The 20,556-nt window shown below is 40.7% G+C and overlaps 1 protein-coding gene and 1 long non-coding RNA gene across 2 annotated transcripts; both read left to right on the top strand.

Moving 5' to 3' along the window:
* Nucleotides 1-32: 32 nt before the first annotated feature.
* On the top strand, nucleotides 33-12,425 carry LOC130252136 (uncharacterized). Its single transcript, XR_008840300.1, has 3 exons — nucleotides 33-5,069; nucleotides 6,192-6,237; nucleotides 11,365-12,425. It is a non-coding gene; the product is annotated as an uncharacterized LOC130252136 (long non-coding RNA).
* A 474-nt stretch (nucleotides 12,426-12,899) lies between these two features.
* CISD2 (CDGSH iron sulfur domain 2) lies at nucleotides 12,900-20,162 on the top strand. The gene is made up of 3 exons (XM_056489385.1): nucleotides 12,900-13,070; nucleotides 18,574-18,785; nucleotides 19,804-20,162. The coding sequence occupies exons 1-3, from the start codon at nucleotides 12,968-12,970 to the stop codon at nucleotides 19,891-19,893; spliced, it is 405 nt and encodes a 134-aa protein (XP_056345360.1). The 5' UTR covers nucleotides 12,900-12,967; the 3' UTR covers nucleotides 19,894-20,162.
* Nucleotides 20,163-20,556: the final 394 nt, after the last annotated feature.

Here is a 20,556-nt window from a genome sequence, read left to right on the forward strand (position 1 = left end):
GCGGCGGGCTCCGGGGCTCGGCAGCTCCCGGGTCTCGGCGGCGGGCGCGCACCGCTGACGGCGGGTCCCGCCCCGCCCGCCTCCCCGCGAAATGGCGGCAGCGGCCGGATCTAGGTCCGCCCGCTGACGCGGCGGCGCGGTGTTCCTCCGCGCGTCAGCTGTGTGTCAGCGCCGCGGAGGGGCCGCCGGCCGCCCGCTCGCCTGCCCGCGACCCCGTGGGGGAGCGGGGCTCGGCCGGCCTGGAGCCGGGGAAGAGCCCGCGCTCCCACGGGCACGGAGCAAGGCCCCAGAGCCGTGGGGTTTGCGCCCTCGGCCGCGGTGCGAGTGACGAAGCTAAAGAAGATCTGCTCTTGCCCAGGAACACCGCAGGCCTGTTGTGAGGGTAACGGGCCTAAACGCTTCCTTTTAGTGTCATATCGGTGCACACGAGGATACGAACCAAGTGTCTCAGTATATTGAGAAAAACATCGCCAAAGGGAAGATACTGTGATGTGGACTGTTAGTACAAGGGCCATCAGAGAAAATCATGTAATCATCAAAATTGGAAGTGACCTTTAAAATCATAAAGTCCAATTTTATCACGTGGCAATACTTCTGTAACCCCTAAACCATATCAGCCAGTGCCAGTTACAGACACTTCTTAAGCATCTCCAGGAACGGTGGCTACCACCTTCCTCGGCAACCTATTCCAATGCCTGACCACCTGAACACTGAAAAAAATTATTCTTATATCTAATTTGAAGCTACCCTGTTTCACCTTAACCTAGTCTCCTCACAGCAGGCAGTCTCGAAATGACTGACCCCACCTCACAACAACCTTTTAGGTAGCTCTAGAGTGATGAAGAATAATTATTTTATTTACAGTGATACCATTTGTGACACTTCAAGCTCCTTGGAGGCTTTTTATTCTGTGCAGCACGGGCCAACAGATGACTCTCTCCCGGGTGGGTTTTTTCCCCACAGTAATAAATTGTGCAGTTCTATGCATAGTTCTCTACATGGGGAAGGACTCCTACTCCATTTCTGTGAAACAAGAAGAGAAAGATTGCCTGGCTGCCCTTTTGCTGTAATGATGGGATGTATTAGAGTGACAAACATGGCATTTGCTGTCCGGGGGGATGTCCACAAAATTGCACTGGACTCAGTTTGTGTTCGTTGTAGTGCTGTAGTGTTAGTTGTCTTGCTGTCTAATTATTATTAGAGGAGGCAGAATATTCAGAAAAGCTTACTGTGCAACAACATTTTCAGTATGAAGCTTGACAATAGGCAGCAGTGAATTAGGGGAGCAGTGGGGGGTTTTTATTACTTTTAAAAGTAGCACTGAGGTCGGACTACATAGTTTTTTAACACTGATATTTACAGGCTAAAGAGAAAACAATGCCTTGTACTTGTAAAGTCAAGTTATCTTACTATGATCTCCTAAACCAATCCTAGCAACTTCTTTATGTAGTCTTCATTTTCTGGTTATTTTTTTAATTGTACTGAACAGCATGTTCAGAAAGTGTAATTCCAAACTATTTGATTCTCATTCTTATCATCTTAGTCAGAATATTGCTGAAGAACACCTTGCTGTTCCTCCTTTGGATTAGGGATGCTATTAAACTGCTCCAAATCACCAGCGTGTCTATCTTTGCACTGCAGACATCTTCCTCTGCCTTGTAAATTGCTCACAAACTTTCTGAGCTTCATTATTGTTTGTCATCTCGGGAGATTTAGATACATGGCAGTATTCCAGTTCTACATTTTGTAATTATTATTTGAGATTAATGGCCTCTAATATGACTTTATATTAACATATTTGATCAGACTTGTGATTCACATTTTCTGTATAATGAAAGAAATTAACAACACAAACATACTGTTGACAGTGTGTAATTTTCCCTGCTAATTTAAGACAACAGGAATTGTTAATCCGGTAAATCAAGTTTTGTTATGTGTTAAATTCAATACCTCTATTAGCATTTGACCCCAAAGACAATAAAAAATATATTGGATATCTCTTGTTTATAGCAATTGCTCAGAAACAGATTTGCAAATTTTCGTTTAGTATTCTTGTTTAGGCAAACACTTTATTGCACTCACTGGTCATTTTATAAAAACAGATCTGCCTCTTTCAATACTGACCTTTAAACGCACTTCAGAAAAATAATAAATTATGGCTTGTGTAGGAATGAAAAGCAAGACATGTAGTCACAGTTCTGTCACCAGTTCTGCAAGTCACAGCAGACTTGAACTTCCAAGTTCTTCTTGGAGAACATTATACTTTTCACTCTCACCTTTTCCTCAAATTGTGATGTAAAAATCATGTATTTTCTCCTCAGTATGTGGAAATAAATGAAACGAAATAGTTTTTCACTTCACTAGGAATATTGGGGCAAGTAAGGCCTCAAAACCTGAATCTGTTGATGTGCCCATACAGAGAGTTTCTCAGTTTTACCAGACACAGCATGTATATTCTTTTGCATAGATTCCTCATATGCTAATATAAAATGCAAGAGGCACAGATGCTGGTTACTGAATGAGGGTGTTGCAACTCATTGTGGAACTATTTGTGTTTGCTTCATTTTAATTTGATTTTTGAAGCTAATCCTCAGAAGTGGCTGTAGAGAGGTATTACCATGTCTAATCCTCCACAGTAGTGGAGTCGGTTTGGACTTTTAGAGGTTTATTATGTAAAATAGCTCAGTAGATGTGGCCCGGTAATAAAGAGTTTGCACAGAAATACTGAGAGCAGACCAGCTCTCTTGAACCCTGTCTTTGAATTTTGTTTTTTCAAGTATGGTGTCCCAGAGCCCTCTGTGGCCAAGTGATCAACAGCCTCCAAAGGCTGGATTCACCATCCATTTCATCTGCTTCCTGATGGTCCAACAGAGAAATGGATGGCCCAGCTATGAATGGAGGCTGCCTTGTTTGATTGTTATAGCACTGCTGCTCAGGGACTGGAGGGAAAAGCAGCCCAGCCTTTTAGTTTTAAGGTTACCATAGGTTACTTGTACCTCAGTGCTGGTTTTTCACTTCCACTTGCCTGAGACCAGCCAGTTTTATATTTGGAGCATGCTATTCCACTTGCCTTCAAAACAGGTGGAGCAACCAAGCATCCTGGACACCAAGCAGCATTCCATACAGGATGCTTCATATATCAGAGAGGAAAGGGGGAAACAAGATGCAAATGTTTCCAAAAAAGGATCTTCCATTTAAGGAGAGGAAAAAAAAAATACTTCAACAAAAGCAAGATATCCATCTAGTCCATCCAATAGATTACTGTTAGTGCCTGTTTGGAGCACCTCAGCTCATGCTGCTGGAAAACAAAGTACTAAGATGAACAACAACAACAACAATAGCAGCAGCTTCTCTCTGTTTGCATGTATTACCAGGCCTCAATTTTCTCTTCACCATCCTGTCCAACTTGTTTTTCCTTTAATTACTGTAAATCAAGCTTGCAGCCAAATCCTTCTTTAATCTGAGCAAAACTCACCTTATTTAGGACCCTTTTGATTCAGTGGATACCACAAAGAATAAGATCACAGGGAAAAGCTGATAAAATAAGATTGTTTCATTGGCCTTTTTTTTTTTTTAACAACAAAAAAAGGCTGAATTTGCCAAGCGCCATTACAGACAGAGGAAAAAAACAGGTTTGGAGATCCACTTGATCTGTTTTAAATGCCAGAGATCAGCAGGCCTTTCTGTATAGCTAGGGCCTTCTCCCCTTCAGTAAAGATGACAAGGTCACAGTTACAAACCTTGTAGTGCATCCCTGGCTGTTTCATCTGGGACCATTATGTCTCCTGTTAGGAAGAAGAGGTAGCAACCCCCTTTCACATGTGGAGTGGAGCCTGAGGTCAGTGTGTTAGGCAGAAGTCAGCTTTTTAAGAAATACTAGATAAAAGGTAACTTCCTTGATATTCCAACTTGGCCAATTCTTCATCTCCCATTGTTTCTTCAACAGCTTGTCTGACATTTTCACTGAAACAATTCCCAAGCTAATCCACATTTCCTTTGAATTAGAAGTGCTTTGTGTCTCACTTCTAGGTCATGGAGCAAAATGCTGAGTCCCTGCATCAATACATTTTAAGTTGTTGCAGCTTTGTGTAGGGAGTTGGAAAACCTAGTGTTTAAGTCTACATATGACTCCCAGCAAAAACCTGGAGTGTTTGTGCACTCATGTGGGATTCACAAGAGCATGGAACACTGCAGTAACCTACACTAAGATAAATAGACTGAAGTCCTCACAAAAGCTGGTCTTCAGGACTTTGTTTCGCACTTCGTTTGGCACTTTTTTATCTTCATAGTGACAACGTACTTTTCTTTCAGTTGAAGATTTTTCTCCTCTCTTGAAATCCTTCCAGAAAATAAGACCTATTTTACAAGAATAAACATATGACAAGATAAAATTCTTTATATGATTTTCACAGACCTAAGCAACAGAATCTCTGAAAATTGCTACAGGTTATTTATTAGTATGCATACAGAGTATTCCTCCTTTTTTTCCCAGCAAAACTACCATTTGATCTAGATGAAAAATATATCCCTGTCAAGTCACCAGCAGTTTTTGTCAACAAGAATGTTCATTTTCTCTGCTGATTCAGCTCTATGGCTATTGAAGCATGAAAGTCAGATGAGCATGTGCATGGTGTAATTATGATGCCAAATTTGAAAACCGAAAATTTTTGTTGTCATGCAGCTACTAACTATCTCTGTTTCCTTCTTTTGTATGAATTCTTTACATGCCTGAATAAACAAAGATAATATAAACATACATGGCAAAATAGCAGGGGTGTGAAGGGCTAAGCAATTATCCACTGTTGCTAAAATTCAGCAGGCAAAACCCCTCTCTGGAGCAACTCAGGAGTTTTATCAGTTTCAGGAGGCCAGGGTACATCAGTTGGAGACCTTGTCAAAGAGATGTCTAATGGTGACCTACTTTACCCTATCCCTTTGGAGGTAGCTGCTTTTCCTTGTTATACCTGTTTTTTGTCCCCTCAGGCTGCCTTCAGACTGCGAGCTAAGTCTGTACGGGTTACACTGTTACTGAAAATGACCAAGCTCTTAACAGCAGTTTTCAGCAGTAGGTAATTTGACCTATTGTGTTTACTAAAGGAGACATCAAAGGATTCTCTGGAGCACTTTCAAGATATGTCTATTTTTATTACTTTGATGTAATTGATTACTAGCCAGATTTGGACCATCCTAATTCGGTTGCTACTCCAGTGCTTGTTCCAGAATGCAAATGTGCTAAGCAAACCACAACCTTTGAGGAGTGTTTGGGTTTAAGAAAGGATTTGACCAGTGTACCTAATAGGCTTTAAAAGTTGCTAGTTCAGATAAAATGTTAATGCTTAAAGATAATTACTCAAACAGGCCAGTTAAGGTGTTTCACAGGCTCCCAGTAGGGGCATGGCTGTTCAGGGGTCACCACAGGCTGTGCTGATTGAAGTGCAGGCTTCCATTCACATGCCCAGCTACATGCAAAGTACAGTTTTCATTGTTTGACTAGAGGTACAGGGAATTAGTTAGCCTGAGCTAATCAGGACACCGATGGTGTGCTTCATACACTGGAGTATAAACTGCCTTTTGTCTCAGTAGGTTTCCTTGCAGTCATCAGCCAGTGTTTCCAGAAGACCTAGGGCAGAGAGCCTCACTGAGCTAGAAGCTCCAATACCACTGATGTCACAAATGGCCTGCAGCAAACTACTTCTCCTGGCCATGTCTCCTTCTTCTAAGGCAGCCCTATTGGTGAATTGTTCGCATATTTGTAGCTAAATAAACATTACACTTCAGCAGAGGCAGCAGGTTGACTTGCTGTCACTCTTCATTTAGAGGGTTTTCTTTTCTTGAACATTCTTTCTCCTACCCCCCCCAATCACCATTGTGCTTTTTAGAGAATCATGCTGTTTCTCTGGGGAAATTATTGCAGAGTCTTGTAGAGTGCTGTGTTTTAATTGTTCGATGGTGTATTGACTAAATTTAATAATTTAAGAAAATAAGAAAGTCTACAGAAATACTTCAGGCTTTTTTGGTTGGTTGGTTGGTTGGTTGGTTTGTCTTTGAACTGTCAGGAGTATCTGCTGTTTATTTAGACAAGGGATTTAACTATTTGACTATCATTTGAACAAAGAATCATTTTACTTTCTGTCCTTTTGAGCAGTCTCATCTTTAAAGATTTGCCCGATCTTTTCTTTGGTATGTTCCAGGTAACCACAATGTATCCAAGAGCTTACTTAGACCTCAAATATCCAGGTAATTACAGCCAAATATATCTCTTAGAAGGATGGCATATTATTCTTGTTTGCTGTGTTATTGTAATTTGGCAAATGTTGTTGATTCCTCTAAGTCACCAGTGCTGAAATTAGCCAGTTATTTCATCATTATGGTTAGGGGGATGGACCAGGGCGGTATTTTCTGAGAACGTGGGTTGTTGCAGACATGGTAGTAATGAAATACGGCCAGGTGTTGGCCAGTTGCTGAAAATTTTGCAAATCATAAAGCAAACACTTCCTTGCTGACTTTTATTCTTCAAGGTCAAGCATGCTTTTCAGTTTTCCAAGAAGTACTACATGAATTTGTCACTTTTCCAAGCAATAAATGTGAATCTGTTTTTATAAAGACAATGAGAACTGCAAATGTTTTGGGGTTTTTTGCTTTGGAAAATGGAATATCATCTTGTTAAAATAAATACCCCCTGAAAAATACTCACTTAAGGAGTTGGTAATGGAATCCAAGATACTAATTTTCTCTGTCATAGTGATTTAAATTCAAAATAACAGCAAAAGATAATTTCCTTCCTGACTACTTGGTGGCTTATCTTAAATTATTTTATGATCTCCATTTAGCTCCCATATAAGAAAAGCACTGCTACAATAGAAATGGAGGACTCAGGTACTTGGAGACTGAATACCCTTACCCATTCATCATTCAGGATATTTGACAGTATCAAATCATGTTGGACAGGCAATTTGAGGGACTGTGTGAATCAGTGGTTTCTACTATACTTGTTTCCCAAATAATCGAAACATTTCCATCCCTGAAACTGTCAAAATAACTCACATGAAAGTAAAAAAAAAAAAAAAACCTAAACAAAAGTAATTTAATTCCTCTTGGGAAATCAGTTTAAACATTCTCAAGTGTTTTAATAAATTAACTATAGACACTATCACAAAATTAGCTTTCAATAAAAGACTTTCTGTTCTATTAAAAAGGGACACTAGAATCTTTTCCTAGTTTCCAAAAGTACTCTCCAAGCACGGCGTTCAACATGAATGCCTCTTAATTATCATGTACCTTTCACAGCCATTAGGATTACATTTCCTGTAAAGTAAGCTCTGTAAATTTGGGGGTGATATGTTTATATTCTACTGTTTGTGTTGGTTACTTTTCCCCCCTCTAAATCTGCAGAGAAAGCATCTTATTTAAAAAGAAAAATAATTACAGACCTTACAGCTCTGTGCAGTGCGGTGGAGTACAGAATTCATATAAATTTCTGGCAATATCTTGAAAAGTAAATGAGGAAGTAACTTAAAAAATCCAGGGAATAGCCAACTGTGTAGATCTGAATTATGGTCCAGAGGATGGGGAATGTGTGGAAAAAAATATAAAAGAAAAAACGTTAGTAAGATACGGACAAGTGAGGCTGTATTTATCTTACTTACCAACTGTAATACTATTCCATGTCATTGCCTTGGAATCAAGATAGCCACTTTTTTCTTGCTTTCATCTCCATCTGTTGGACATACTCTTGTTTAAACTAAAGAGTCATGGTGTTTTGGGTTTGAGGCTTTTTTTTTTTGCTTCTCTTTATTCTTGTGAGATGACAGAGAATGAGTACGGGTTACTGTCAGTGCCAGACCTGGCTAACCTTGAAAAGGGGAGCCAGGCTCAGAAATCTCCTCAGCACTGCTGTTGCACAGCAATCTAAAAAGGAATTACAAACTGCTGTTTCACTGCAGTGTCACTGGGCATTGTGACACAGGAAGAACTTAAGAGCAGAGAGCAGTCCTACAGCAGAGATCATTGACTCAGTCCTCGGCAGGGAAGCTGGTAGTTTTTCTGTGCTATAATTAGCCAGTGCCAAAGAATGCACATTACGTCACAGGAATTAGTCTTGTGGCATTCTCACCTTTGCCTTCCAAAATGAAGGAAATATCTTTCAGTGACAGCTCTCACGCCAAGGAAGTAAAGCACTAAGGGAAAAAAATATCCTCAGTCATCTGGTCAAGAATAGACAGTCTTCACTCATCAATGCAGTTTAAAAAGGAAAGGTGAGAGTGGTCTGCTGCTGAGAATATACTGACATATATATATAGCTTCTTGTCCCCAGAATGAGCACAGCTTGTAGTGTTTTGATAGCGGGTTTGCTTCACATCTGTTCATTTAACAGTGTGTACTTCCCAGATTATGTCAACTTTGTCCTCTGTAGGTCCTTTAGTGAAGGGGAGGATGTATCTGTTTTCCATCACTGCAGCTTCCTCCCAGAGGACAATCTGGGGATTTTGCAGTCTGGTTTATTGCAACAAATCAGGCAGAACCTGCTACAAATCAATAACATATCTGGTCTCTTATGAACATATTATTGAATCTGAAGGATACTCATTGTGATTTGAGTAAAACTTGTGAAATAGCAGATCCCTGGAAGCCAATGAAGTTCCAAATCTATGCAAGTCTGTATATGACCAGAAATCAGATTATTCTGGATCCCTCATGAGCAGTACATACAGGACCAGCTACCTAGTGCGGATGGGTGATTTGTGTAATGGGTTAAAAATTAAAACTCATTGCAATGTTAAGTTTACTGTGTATTTCTTGTGCATTGTTGGTGTTACTTGACTGATTTTTTTACAACAGTTTAACGTCATACAACTTGTTGCTTTCTGTGCTTTAAATAAATGCAATTTCAACTTAGGGTAATAGAGTGGATATTCACAGTTTCATCTTGTGCTATTTCTGCAACTGTTAGTGGCAATCAGAGAAAGGAATTAAAGTATCCAACCCATGGCGGAGAGATCAAAGCATGGCATTTTTCTTGAATGAATAAAAACAGTGTCTACTGTTCTGTTCTCTCATGCACAAAGTCACCATGTTGGAACCTGATGCAATTCTTAGAAATCTTGCAATTTTTCTTTACATTCTTCTTTTCATTATTTTCAAAATTAATTCCCTACAATCTCCAACAATAAATGCCGTTCTAAGCTGCGGGATTTTTAAAATTCAACAATAATACAAGCTGTTAGTGGGACACTGCAGTTACTTAGGCAATTATAGCACCTCCTTTCAAAACATAATGGTTAAATTTTAAAATTCTTGGACATTAGTTAGATTAGAGAGTAATACCATGCTCATTTAGTAGTAATTTTATAATATGAACATTATGCTATCACAGGTTTACCCCACGGATTTTGTTATAAATGTGATTTGTTTCCTTAACTTATTTTTCTCTCAAACATTTTACCCACCATGGAGAGATAGCTATTTTCAATAAACACCAGCAGAAGACACTTAAGGTGCCAGGTCTCACAGTCAAGTGAAAGCACAGCACTCTCAGCTTTCTTATCTGGGCAACTAAACTTCTGGATGTAAAAATATGAAATAAAAACCTAACCTGTGTGCAGTGCAATTGCAACTTGCTTGCAATGTTCTTGTGCATAAAATACAGGAAAGTAATCATATCTACGTGGTCTTATATGCAATTTTAAGCCTAAATTTTAGGCCACTCTGTTTAGTTTTTGAGATTCAATTATTTAATAGTTGGATGTTGACAGTGCTGCATAACTAGCTGATGGAGACATTGCATGAAGTGAATCACAGTTCCTACAGCTCTTCTGGGGTGTAATGATTTTGCTTGCTTTTGGGGAAGTGGAAGAGAGAGAGATCTTTGCATACAGCAGGAACAGCAGCTAATCACACCTCATTGTGGAATGATGAATACAAAGTGAGAGATCTTTCTTCCTCCTAGAACACGAGGAGGCTTGTGTTTGCTGATCACAGAAGCCAGCCCTTCAGTGGCAGTGTAGTTTTTAGTTAGCAATGATACTTTAGCCTGCTGCAGAGATTATTCCAGGTGGTCAGTTTGGAAAATGGCAGTACCAATTCCAAGAAAATGGTTGAAACAATACCAGACATCTTCTTGATAGAAAAGCTCATTACCACAAAAGAGTAGAGAGCAAATAGTAGTGCTACTTAGGCTTGCTTTACTGATGCAAGAACTGTGTGTCTGCCGCCTCAGAACCTTTTACCTTTTATTCTTACTGTTGTGTACTTGGTAAAATAAATATATGTAATTTATAAATGTTTTTCTCCTTTACAAATCTCACATGTTCTAGACAGACCAGTAAATATTATCTCATTTTACGGCTGAATTAAGAGCAGAGGGAAACAGGGCAATTTTCAAAGGGTGACATAAGGAGGAACACAAGCAGATTCTTTTCATCTATCCTCAGTCTGTTGGATCAGGACCAACCAGCTTGTGGATGCTGAAGGCAGCTCTTATTTCTGCTGTGAGCTGGACCAGTTCAGCTGTGTTGTAGTGACAAGAACAAATTCTGCGAAACATCATCTGCACCATGAACTTTTCTACCATTTTTATCAAAGCATGGGCTGGTTCTCATTTGGGTAATGTTTGGGGAATTCTGGGCTAGCCCTAAGGATGGAGATCTCTCCGTGTGGGCTCCATGCTCCATTTTTATTTATGTAATGTTCTTGCTAGATGAAAAATGCCAGTGATAGAGGATACTTAGTGCTGAAAGCAATATTCATCTCTCCATACAGGTGACCTAGTTCTGTTCAAGTATCTATGTTTGGAGTTTTTGTGCTGTTCTTTTATTACAGCAACTTCTACATATCCTCCCAATATGAGTTCCAGTGGCCAAATTTAGCATGAAACACATAAGCAGAGCCAATCTCTACATTTTAACAGCTCACAAACTGAAACTAATCATGTTGCATGTTACTCTTTCCACAAAAATGTGAGAAAAATTTCCAGATACTGAACAATATTGATATTTGAATTGAAAATTACGCTGATAAAACCCTGGAAGGAGCTATCTGCCTCTGGAATAAGAATGTCCACACAGGGTGTTAGATGTATAAGAGAGGGAAGATGTCACACCTGCCTGCTAAACCTCCTGATGTTGATTAATCTTCGGTTCTGAACCCATAATATGGTCCCTGAAGATAGATTACTGTGTAAAACCCTGTTCTTCCCTGCAGGACTGAGCAAGCCTGAAGCTTACATTTTCCACCTTAAAGCAAACAGGAAGTCTGCAGCCAAATTGCAGGGTGAACATGCATCTCCTGTTCAAACTGGATTTTTTAAGACCACTTTTCACTTCAGCTTCAGTTCAGAATCTCATTCAGGTTTCATTTTCTTTACAGGACTGCTGTAATCTATGACTTTCAGACTGATATGCCAGACCCATCTGTGACTCGTGTCAGCTGGTCCCTACGCAGCAGGAGGGGCACAGGCAGAGCAATTCCTCCCTGCACCATGTGCAGATGGACTTGCACTGTGCTGAGTGCAGCACTGATCAAAGGCAGCACAGCAGGGCTCGGGAGCTTCCCCGAAATGTCAGCTGTGCTCCCAGCATCCAGAGAAGGCTGGAAGAGAAGAAGAATGTGGGGAGGAGGAGGGTTGGACAGGTTCTCAACTTGAGTGTGAAGTTGTTTGATTTAAGACTGGAGTATTTACCTTATGGATTCTTCCCTTGAAAGTCTCACAAAGGAGGTCACATCGCAACATCTGATGTATAATCTTTACAGGAATAACCAAGTGTTTTACTCTTTCATCACTTGTCTAATAGTCGGCATCTGCCTAGACAAGAAGGAATCATCTTAGGACATCAGACACAGTCATTACAGGGATAAATTTAAGTGAGGTAGGGAACTTAGATACTCTGAGATCACAGGAATCTTCCCACCAGCTAAAGATGATGATTTATCAGGAAATGTTAAGGGTCACATGTAGAAAAGTAATAAGCCAGAAGAACAAATAAATTGGATTTATCCTAAACTTAGCTTCCAGTATTTTCCAGAAGGAGAAATGCACAGCTGATATGGGCAGATATGGTGGGATTTCAGTATGCTGAGGGAGGAGAGAGAACTGTGCTTTGGTCAGGATCATGTAAAGAAGGAGAGAGGTCTTGTAGGATTGTGCTGCTTCAGCTTTCCTGCTTGCGCTCTGTGCTATACACTACTAGCACTTGACAGATTCACTTATGGTAGCAAAGCACATTGAACCAAATGGTGTTGTCGTGACCAAGGGATTAATGTTAGAGTCTCCAGGTCTGGATGGATTGTCTCAATTGACCCAGAACGGCTACATGCTTCCCACTTTTTCATCTGCCTATACAGGGAGGATTTTCTTTGCCAAAAAATGACCAGTCTTCTAGACATAACAATAAAATAAAGTGAAAATGGCCTCCCCCTGTAACTTTATACCTCTCAGCACTCACATTATTCTGCCTCATTCACATGAAGAAAAACTTTGAATCGTTTTACTTCAATATTTATAAGACTATCAACTTGAATGCAGCAGGGTGAAGACAGGAAATTGCATAAAACCTGTAAAGCATAAGCCACATATTATTAAAGACTGTCCCTCAAGTCCCCAGCTGTCCCTTCCCTTCCCTTCCCTTCCCTTCCCTTCCCTTCCCTTCCCTTCCCTTCCCTTCCCTTCCCTTCCCTTCCCTTCCCTTCCCTTCCCTTCCCTTCCCTTCCCTTCCCTTCCCTTCCCTTCCCTTCCCTTCCCTTCCCTTCCCTTCCCTTCCCTTCCCTTCCCTTCCCTTCCCTTCCCCGCCCGCGCGCCCCCTGCCGGCGGCAGCGCTCCCGACCCCCCCCCGGGCCGGCTGCAGCGCCCCCTAGCGGCGCCGGCGGGAAGCGCGGCCCGGCTGCCGGGGCGCGTGCGCGGCTCCACCCCTCGGCGCGTGCGCGGCGGGCGCACCCGGGTCGGCGCGCGGGGCCGCGGCGGGAGAGGCTGGCGATGGTGCTGGAGACTCTGGCCCGCATCGTCAAGGTCCAGCTGCCCGCGTACCTCAAGCGCCTGCCGCTGCCCGAGAGCGTCGGCGGCTTCATCCGCCTGACAGGTAGGCGGGGGGAGCGGGACCCCCTTCCCCCGGCGGCGCGGTCGGTGCTCCCTGGGATCCTGGGATCCGGCTCTCGCTCCAGGCAGCGCTCGCTGTCTCCCGAACGTCACAGAGGGGCAACCCGGACCTTGGACTGTTGCAGCAGGAGGATGGCCCGGCGGGAGGTGTGGGTGCTCTGTGGGGCAGGGGGAGCTGCCAGGGTGAAGTGCGGGGACAGAGTAAAACCTTGGCGTCTGAAATTCCTCCGGGAACCACCGGTGGGCCAGAGGCCGTGCGCCGGGATGAATTGGGATTTAGCCGGAGGCCTAAAGCACGGCCTCTTCCTCTTCTTCACAGGTCAAAGACAGCATCTCTACCGAGTTAAACCAAAAAAGTGTCTTTTTGGGAACCCGCCACGTACATAAAGTTAGAGTCGTTTTTTAATTTCGTGAGTTTTGCGGGTGTTTTCCGCGTGAGGCAGTAGAAACAGCAGTTCATTGATTGTGGCCGTGTCACAGCGTGGACAGGAAAGAGAAGTGATAGTGGCGGCTCCTGTGGGCGCTGGCGGGATTAGCTCGGTGACAAGAATCAAGGAATACTCTCACAGAAAGCAGGAAAAGTTATCAAAGTGCAGAGTCAACCTTATATCTCAGCACTAACACCGTGACTGTAATAGTGTTGGAAAATTCTTAAATATAGAATAGACACAGTTTATTTAAAGCCAGCTTTTCAGCACATTTTTTTTCCAGCATGTTTATGCTGCTTGTGAACGGCAAGCCTCATTATCTTCCTCAAGAACAAGTAAATCTCTTACATTAACTGTTCTTCTTCCACAGCTATGCTCTCATATGGAAAAGCTATTATTTCTCTTTACCAAATAGAGAAATTCAGTTACTACAAAATTGGGAGGTAGGGGATAAAAAAACTATAGAACAGCTTCTCCTATTTCTGGTACTTGGCAGTTTCCTAATGAAGCCCTTGCCCTTGTAACCACAAGTCTATGTCTTTCTGTAACAGGATTATTTGTCCAGTCTCTGTATTCACAGTGCATAGTAGTAATAAGATTTATTCTAAAAACTTCTGGAAGGTTTGGTCTGTAGACCAAAATCAGGACTTTGGGGTTTTTACATAATGTGGTCAGTGGGGGAGAACTGTTTTGTTGTCACATTGTTTACCCCATTGACTTCAAGGTACTTCATTGAATTTGGAGGGAGGGCAAGAAGGAAACAACTGACTTCCTAAGTGTAGACCAAACATGTGAAATGTTAGTCCCAAAATATTAAACTAAAGTAAAAGAAAGAGCTGAGTCAGAAACTATTTTGAGAACTGGTAGGATTTAATGAGAATACCTGAAAAACCCACTGCCTCTAGTTCTTAGCTATTTTTTTGATGCACTCTGAAAACTGGAGGCAAGGTATATTTAAAAGCACATGGCTATAGAGAGAACATTTTTATAGTTTAAATATTTTTTTTTCAATAGTAGGCTAGACTAGTATCTGCTGCTATGCTTATACATCTTCCTTCCAGGGTGAATATGAATGAAAATGGAGGGAAAAAAGCAAAACTGTACAAGGTTCTAGTTGTGGCATAGGGTAAATGCAACACAGTAAAACTTTTGAGAAGGATATTGTAGGATGCTGCATCCTAAGCACCTAAATTAAAAAATTATCATCTCTTAGTGTGTAAAAGTTATTGAAAGTCATTGAAACGTCATTGCTCATTGAAGAGTCGTGTGCTTACTTGCACGCAGGGCTGCTGTCAGTCTTAAGTTTCATTTGAGAAAATGATTGCTTGAGCAAGTGCTGCCTCTTCTATGTTGTTGTGGTCTTTGTCCTGTCCTAAAGTTATAATCTTCTAAGAGCAGGGGATTCCCAGTCCTGGGTTATTTTGCAGTGAATTATCATTAGGGAAAGACTATTAAACAGTAGAGAAAATTAATGTTCCCTTTTGTGTTTGCTACTATTACAAATTACCAAGTATATTCTTTGGGAAATGGCATACTTAGCTTCTTTTTGAAAAGTGAGAAGCAACATTGGTCTACAAACATTTAAAGTGCATTAATATTTGCCCCTTGGTGGTATCTATTAAACTTAATCAGGGACCAGCACTATGAAACCCTGAGTAACATAGACCTTGTTTGCAAATGCAGGCCAGAATCCAGATTTGTAACAATGCAGTCCTTTCTTAACTCTTTTATTGCTTCTGTTAACTCTCATTAGCTTGCAGGCAGATGCAACTTCAGTTCCTGTAGTGCATCAGCTGTAGAAGCAACAGACCAAAAGTATATGGAGCGCCTTGATTTTTTTGTAGGATGTTGTATAGTGTGCTGGTTAAAGATCTGGACACCTGTTGTCTGTTGTGACCTTACAAAACCAGAATGAAAAACTGCTTGTTTGAAGAGAAAGACTGTTGACATCTAGTACATACCTCCTGAAGGTAAAAACAGTGAGGAGGAAGGAAAGAATGTTTGACCTTGGGTTTGAAAGTGGATATCTAAATTATCACGCTGTGCTGCTCAGAAGCCTCTTTCAGTGTCTTGTCATTGCTTCTTTAGCCTTCCCTTCTCAAGTTCAATGAAATGAACAGTGTTGTCTCATGCCAGTGTTGCTTTTTGTCCTCGAAGATGCCATTAAAATGGCATAGACATTCACCTCAAAATAGCAAACAAGCAAAACCAGGATAGATCTGCTTATTGGTTCTGAAGAGAATGTAATTAGTAAGTACTTCGAATTTGCATGAAGAATCTCATCAGTTTAGAGAATATGGTTGAGCTGTTACTGTAAGAAGCTGCTTTTGGGTCTGCATAGGGTTATTTCCACAAAAAATAGCTGAAACATAAGTCAAAGGTACCAAAGGAATAGTTGATGGACAAAAAAGCAGGGAATACCTGCTTTGATTTTCCTCTCAGTGGCTGGTCTGTACCTTTGTTCACAGTGTATGTGTTTCTTTTGTTTTTGCATGTGTTACTGTTGGACTAAAAATTAAGACATCCTCTCCTTGAAAATATCCACGGCTTAAGCTTTTTGGAATTCTCTGGTTTCTGGTACTTTCCAGGACTTATCTTTGGGATTGGTCTTTATCTAGCACAAGTCTGAAGACTGACCTGTTCCATACACTACTCTTCATTTCTGTCTCCAAAGTCTGCTTCTCCCCATGCAGCAGAACCGATAAAGAATCTCCAGAATCAGTGTAATGGCTGAATTCTGAGTTGTCAGCTGTGAAAATAAAGTCTTGTGAATTGTCCTACATCTGCTTCAGAAAGGTATGAATGGCTTCAAAACCAGAGCAGTCTACACATCATTGCATTAGCTTGTGTGAAGGGTTTTTCCCATCCCTGCTCACCCAGCCTAAAGATCTCTGACTGTGTCTTGTATCTCATGCCTTAGAACATGATCATACTGACTTTTCAGTTGAAACATAGGAGCTTCAGGCAGTCTTTTAGCAATAACAAGCCAGTTTATGAATAGTGAATGTAATGAGGGCTTTCCAGAGATTCCCAGATTAGAAGAAAGAACAGAATTTAGTGGCTAGTGAGGACAAAACTATTTATCAGCAATTATCTTGGTACAAATATTAAATAATAACCATCCTAAATAATAGCCTTGTACATCCTATTCATGTTTATTTCTGATTTCCTTTCTCAAAGGTTACAGCTGTCATGTTCCTCTTTCACTTGAATGAACCCAACTGACTGAATCATCTGTAGACATGAGTACTGTTCTGATTTTCATGCTGTATCAGAGTGTGAGATGTGTCCTTTTTGTGTGTAAATCTTAGCCCAGTTATATTCACCACACACTCGATAGATGCCCTAGTCCTGGTGTGCATTTTGGAATGTTTGCTCTGTCTTGGAGTTCAGAGGAGTAGCTTTGTAGAGATCCACATTTTTGCCAACAGTTGGGTTAAATGAAGGTTTGGAATTGTTTTTCAGTGATCAAATGTTTTTCCTCTCTTTTGAAATACATTCGTAAGTCAGTCCTTCAGGTAAGGTGAGAAAGTGCATTTGGATTCCTTATGGAATTGATGGGAGTGTTTGGAAAAGTAATGTTAGAAAAGGCAAACAGGCACTGCTCTCCAGGAAACTCAGGATTCCGTGTAGCTGAAAACATGGAGGTATCTCAGTGTCAATTATTATTTAGGGCTTGCAGCTTGTTAGAGGAACTGAGAGAAGAGCAGCAGAGATTAATGTATTGCAGTGAGTCTCAGTGAATGTTGTGAATTGTGGTGTGTAGGGGCTGCTGCAGGTGTAATTGGGAAATGATTACTGAGACTTCTTGCAGTGCCTTTAGCATTTATGCAGCTGAGATACATTTCCTGATAAATGCATTTAATGTGGCTGTCACATCAAGGGCAGCAAAGAACAAAAATTGAATCCCACAAATTATTTTCATAAATAGTCTGGTTCCAGAAAATTCAGATCTTTAAGAAAAATCCACTGGATTCTAACTGGAGAAGTATTAGCATAAACGAGTGTTTTACTAGTACAAATAAAATCAAGCCATACAGAACAATGTATTTTCTCAGGGCTACAATCCACTGGGCAGCTTTACCCTGCTCTGTTGTGTTTTCTTTCTTGTACATCTTAATTTCAAAAAACAAATTGTAGAACAAAATTTTGCTATATTCTGATCCTAAATGATTTAGAAGAGAAGGTTGATTAGAGTCTTGTCTTAAAAAGTGCTTGTGCAGCTATTTGTGCTCTAGCACGTTACACTTTTTTTTTTATCTTCTAAAATATTTTTGAACTCCCTTCTGTATGAGTGTTTAGATTTAATATGTTCTCCAGAAATTTAGAAAAATGCTGTCAACCTTTAGTGCACCATGGTATTTAAATTGCACTGGAGTATTCCACAGCATATTTTGCTGGAAAAGTAGATCCACCATAACTGTCTGTCTGTTTATCTGTCTGTCTATCTATCTGCCAGTCATTGATGCATTTCTTAAATAGTCCATTAAGTCTTCTCTCACCAGTATGCCTAGAAGATTTATAATGATGGAGCAGGGCAGCCAGATCTGCAGTGGATACTTACTTTTTACCTGTACTTGAAAGAAGTTCCTTACCTTGGTAAAAAGTAATTTTCTGGGACTTGACCTACTGATCTTAGGTGTCTTTCTTTCCCTGTGTTGTAGAAACTGGTTGCTGATCCTTGAGCAGAGGTCTGAAAAATAAAATGAAAAGATTGAGGAAGGTTTTGCCAGTGCTTTAGGGTTGCCTATTTCAGTACATTTTTTATTGGTTTTGCATTTATTATCTTCCATTGAATCATCTTCTAGAGTGATAAAATTCAATTTCAGATTAAATTCTAGGAGTCAGATTTTTACTTTGGCTTGAGTAAATCCTAGGACTTAATCTGTGTCTTTTTTTTTCCTTTGAGACTCACCAGTGGAATCTGCTTTACCCTGAGGGTCCTGCTGACTGAGCAGCTTTGTTCCATGCCCTCAGCCTAAGCCATCTGAAAGTAGCTGATGCTGCACCATCCTGGAGTGGTGTCAGGAGCCACCCTAAATGCCACCTTATCTTTAGTTTCAGAATGGCTGCGGTTACTGCCTTTCCTGGGTGTGCTGGCCTTGCTCGGTTACCTTGCTGTTCGTCCCTTCCTCCCCAAGAAGAAACAGCAGAAGGATAGCTTGATTAACCTCAAGATCCAGAAGGAAAATCCCAAAGTAGTGAATGAGATAAACATTGAAGATCTGTGCCTCACTAAAGCTTACTGCAGGTGTTGGCGTTCAAAGACGGTAAGACATTGTGCTACTGTAGGATTGGAGATTGAAACTAAACGTTTTTATCAGTGCTTTGGTGGTGGATTGCTCTGTGTTGAGCTGTTGCCTTTGTCTGGAGTTGGAACATGTTCCTGAACTTTGTAGAATGGCACAAACCTATCTACACAAAGAAAGCAACTATAGAAACTTAAAAGAAACATAGGGCTTTTCTAGAAATGTTGAGAGAGTGACCACATATGAGTAAAATAAAACTAAGCAAACCTGTTTTACTATTTTGAAATACATTGCAACTAATTAAAAGTTAAGTACTCTTATTTTGCAAAAAATAATGCTTAGGAGGTTGTTCATATTAGAATGAAAATAAGGCTGGGCCTGTGTTGGTGGGGGAAATTCCCATCTGATCCAGACCAGTGAGATGACTGGTTGGGATATACCATGTCCTCCAAATCAACTAGGATGTAAATGAGTGTATTTCATCTAGCCTCAATTTTAATTTCCTGATTCAATTTTGAATGTCCTGACCACACTCTGGTTTTGTTCTCCCTGGACCAAATGCTTTCCTTCTTTAATAAAAACAAAAAGAGTGTCTTGAACTGAAGAAGTTTACCCAGCTATTCTCACTTTGGACTGATCACTTCAGCCAAGTAGTTCAGCTTGGTTCAGTACATACTTTCTGGTTGCAAATGACTAAATCTATTAAGGGACTCTTACTAGTTCCTCGATAAATCAATTTGTAGCTCTGATGGCTGCTTTGTTTGCTGTTCTTTCATGGAAAAGGCTTTGTCCCTGTCTTTGTGTCTAAGAACAGCTATTTTGGGACCTCACAAACTTAGTTACCATTAACTGTGTTTGTTTTCCTTAGTATCCTGTGTCTGATAGGAGGCAGGGAGTTTGACATTGAACCAGGACATGAGGAGGAGGAGGAGGAACTAGCAACATTATCAGAGTGCTCAGGGCGTAGGAAGAAATACAGAAATCACTATGCAACTGCTGTACAGAATGATGCTAATTCCTTGTGTATGTTTTTTTTCAGTTTCCTGTCTGTGATGGCTCCCACAACAAGCACAATGAATTAACAGGAGATAATGTAGGTCCACTAATACTCAAGAAGAAAGAAGTATAGCAGATGCTTAATCTAGATCATGACTGATAAAATGTCTTTTATACTGTTGTAGTTGCAAGGGACAGCATTTTATTATGTGATTGGTATGATTTAGTTTCATGGTTGCTGTAGATTTCTTTTTGGAATAAACTGCATTTAGACAGTGATGAATTTGTCACTATTTTGGTACCTTATTCTGAGAAGAATTTTGCCTGCTCTGTAAAACTGTAAAGTACCTATCTCTGTAAATAAGTCGTTTATTTCAATAATAAATTGACTTTCTACAACTATGCCTTTTTTGTATGAACATACAATTATAAAACTGTCACTATTTTAAGTGATGTAAATGCACTTTTCTGTTGAGTTTGTTCTGCTGAGAAATCATGTTTTACTTTGCTTTTTAGGAACAAATTTAAGTGTACTTAAGTGGGAGAGAAAAATATACCAACTTCCTCCTTTGTGAATATATGTTCAGGCAGCAGATCAGTCTTAAATTGTGCAAGCTGAAGGTCTTGCCTGCTTGGTGCCTAAGTGGGCAGTTTGTTGGTCTTACACAAAGCAGCCCAGCTCAGACAAGTGCCACGCTGCTGGAAGGTTTCACACAGCGTCCCAGGTGGAGTGCTGGCAGTTCCAGGCCATATATAAACCAAACTATGGAGCAGGTCAGCCACCAATGTTACCCCT

This window comes from Oenanthe melanoleuca, chromosome 4 (assembly GCF_029582105.1).
Source record: "Oenanthe melanoleuca isolate GR-GAL-2019-014 chromosome 4, OMel1.0, whole genome shotgun sequence".
NCBI lineage: Eukaryota > Metazoa > Chordata > Aves > Passeriformes > Muscicapidae > Oenanthe > Oenanthe melanoleuca.

Excerpts from the sequence above, each read along its gene's own strand:
- CISD2 (XM_056489385.1), top strand. The coding sequence starts at position 12,968 with ATGGTGCTGGAGACTCTGGCCCGCATCGTCAAGGTCCAGCTGCCCGCG. Across the intron at positions 13,071-18,573 it reads CGGCTTCATCCGCCTGACAG|TTTCAGAATGGCTGCGGTTA; the intron begins GTAGGCGGGGGG and ends CCTTATCTTTAG. Across the intron at positions 18,786-19,803 it reads GGTGTTGGCGTTCAAAGACG|TTTCCTGTCTGTGATGGCTC; the intron begins GTAAGACATTGT and ends GTTTTTTTTCAG.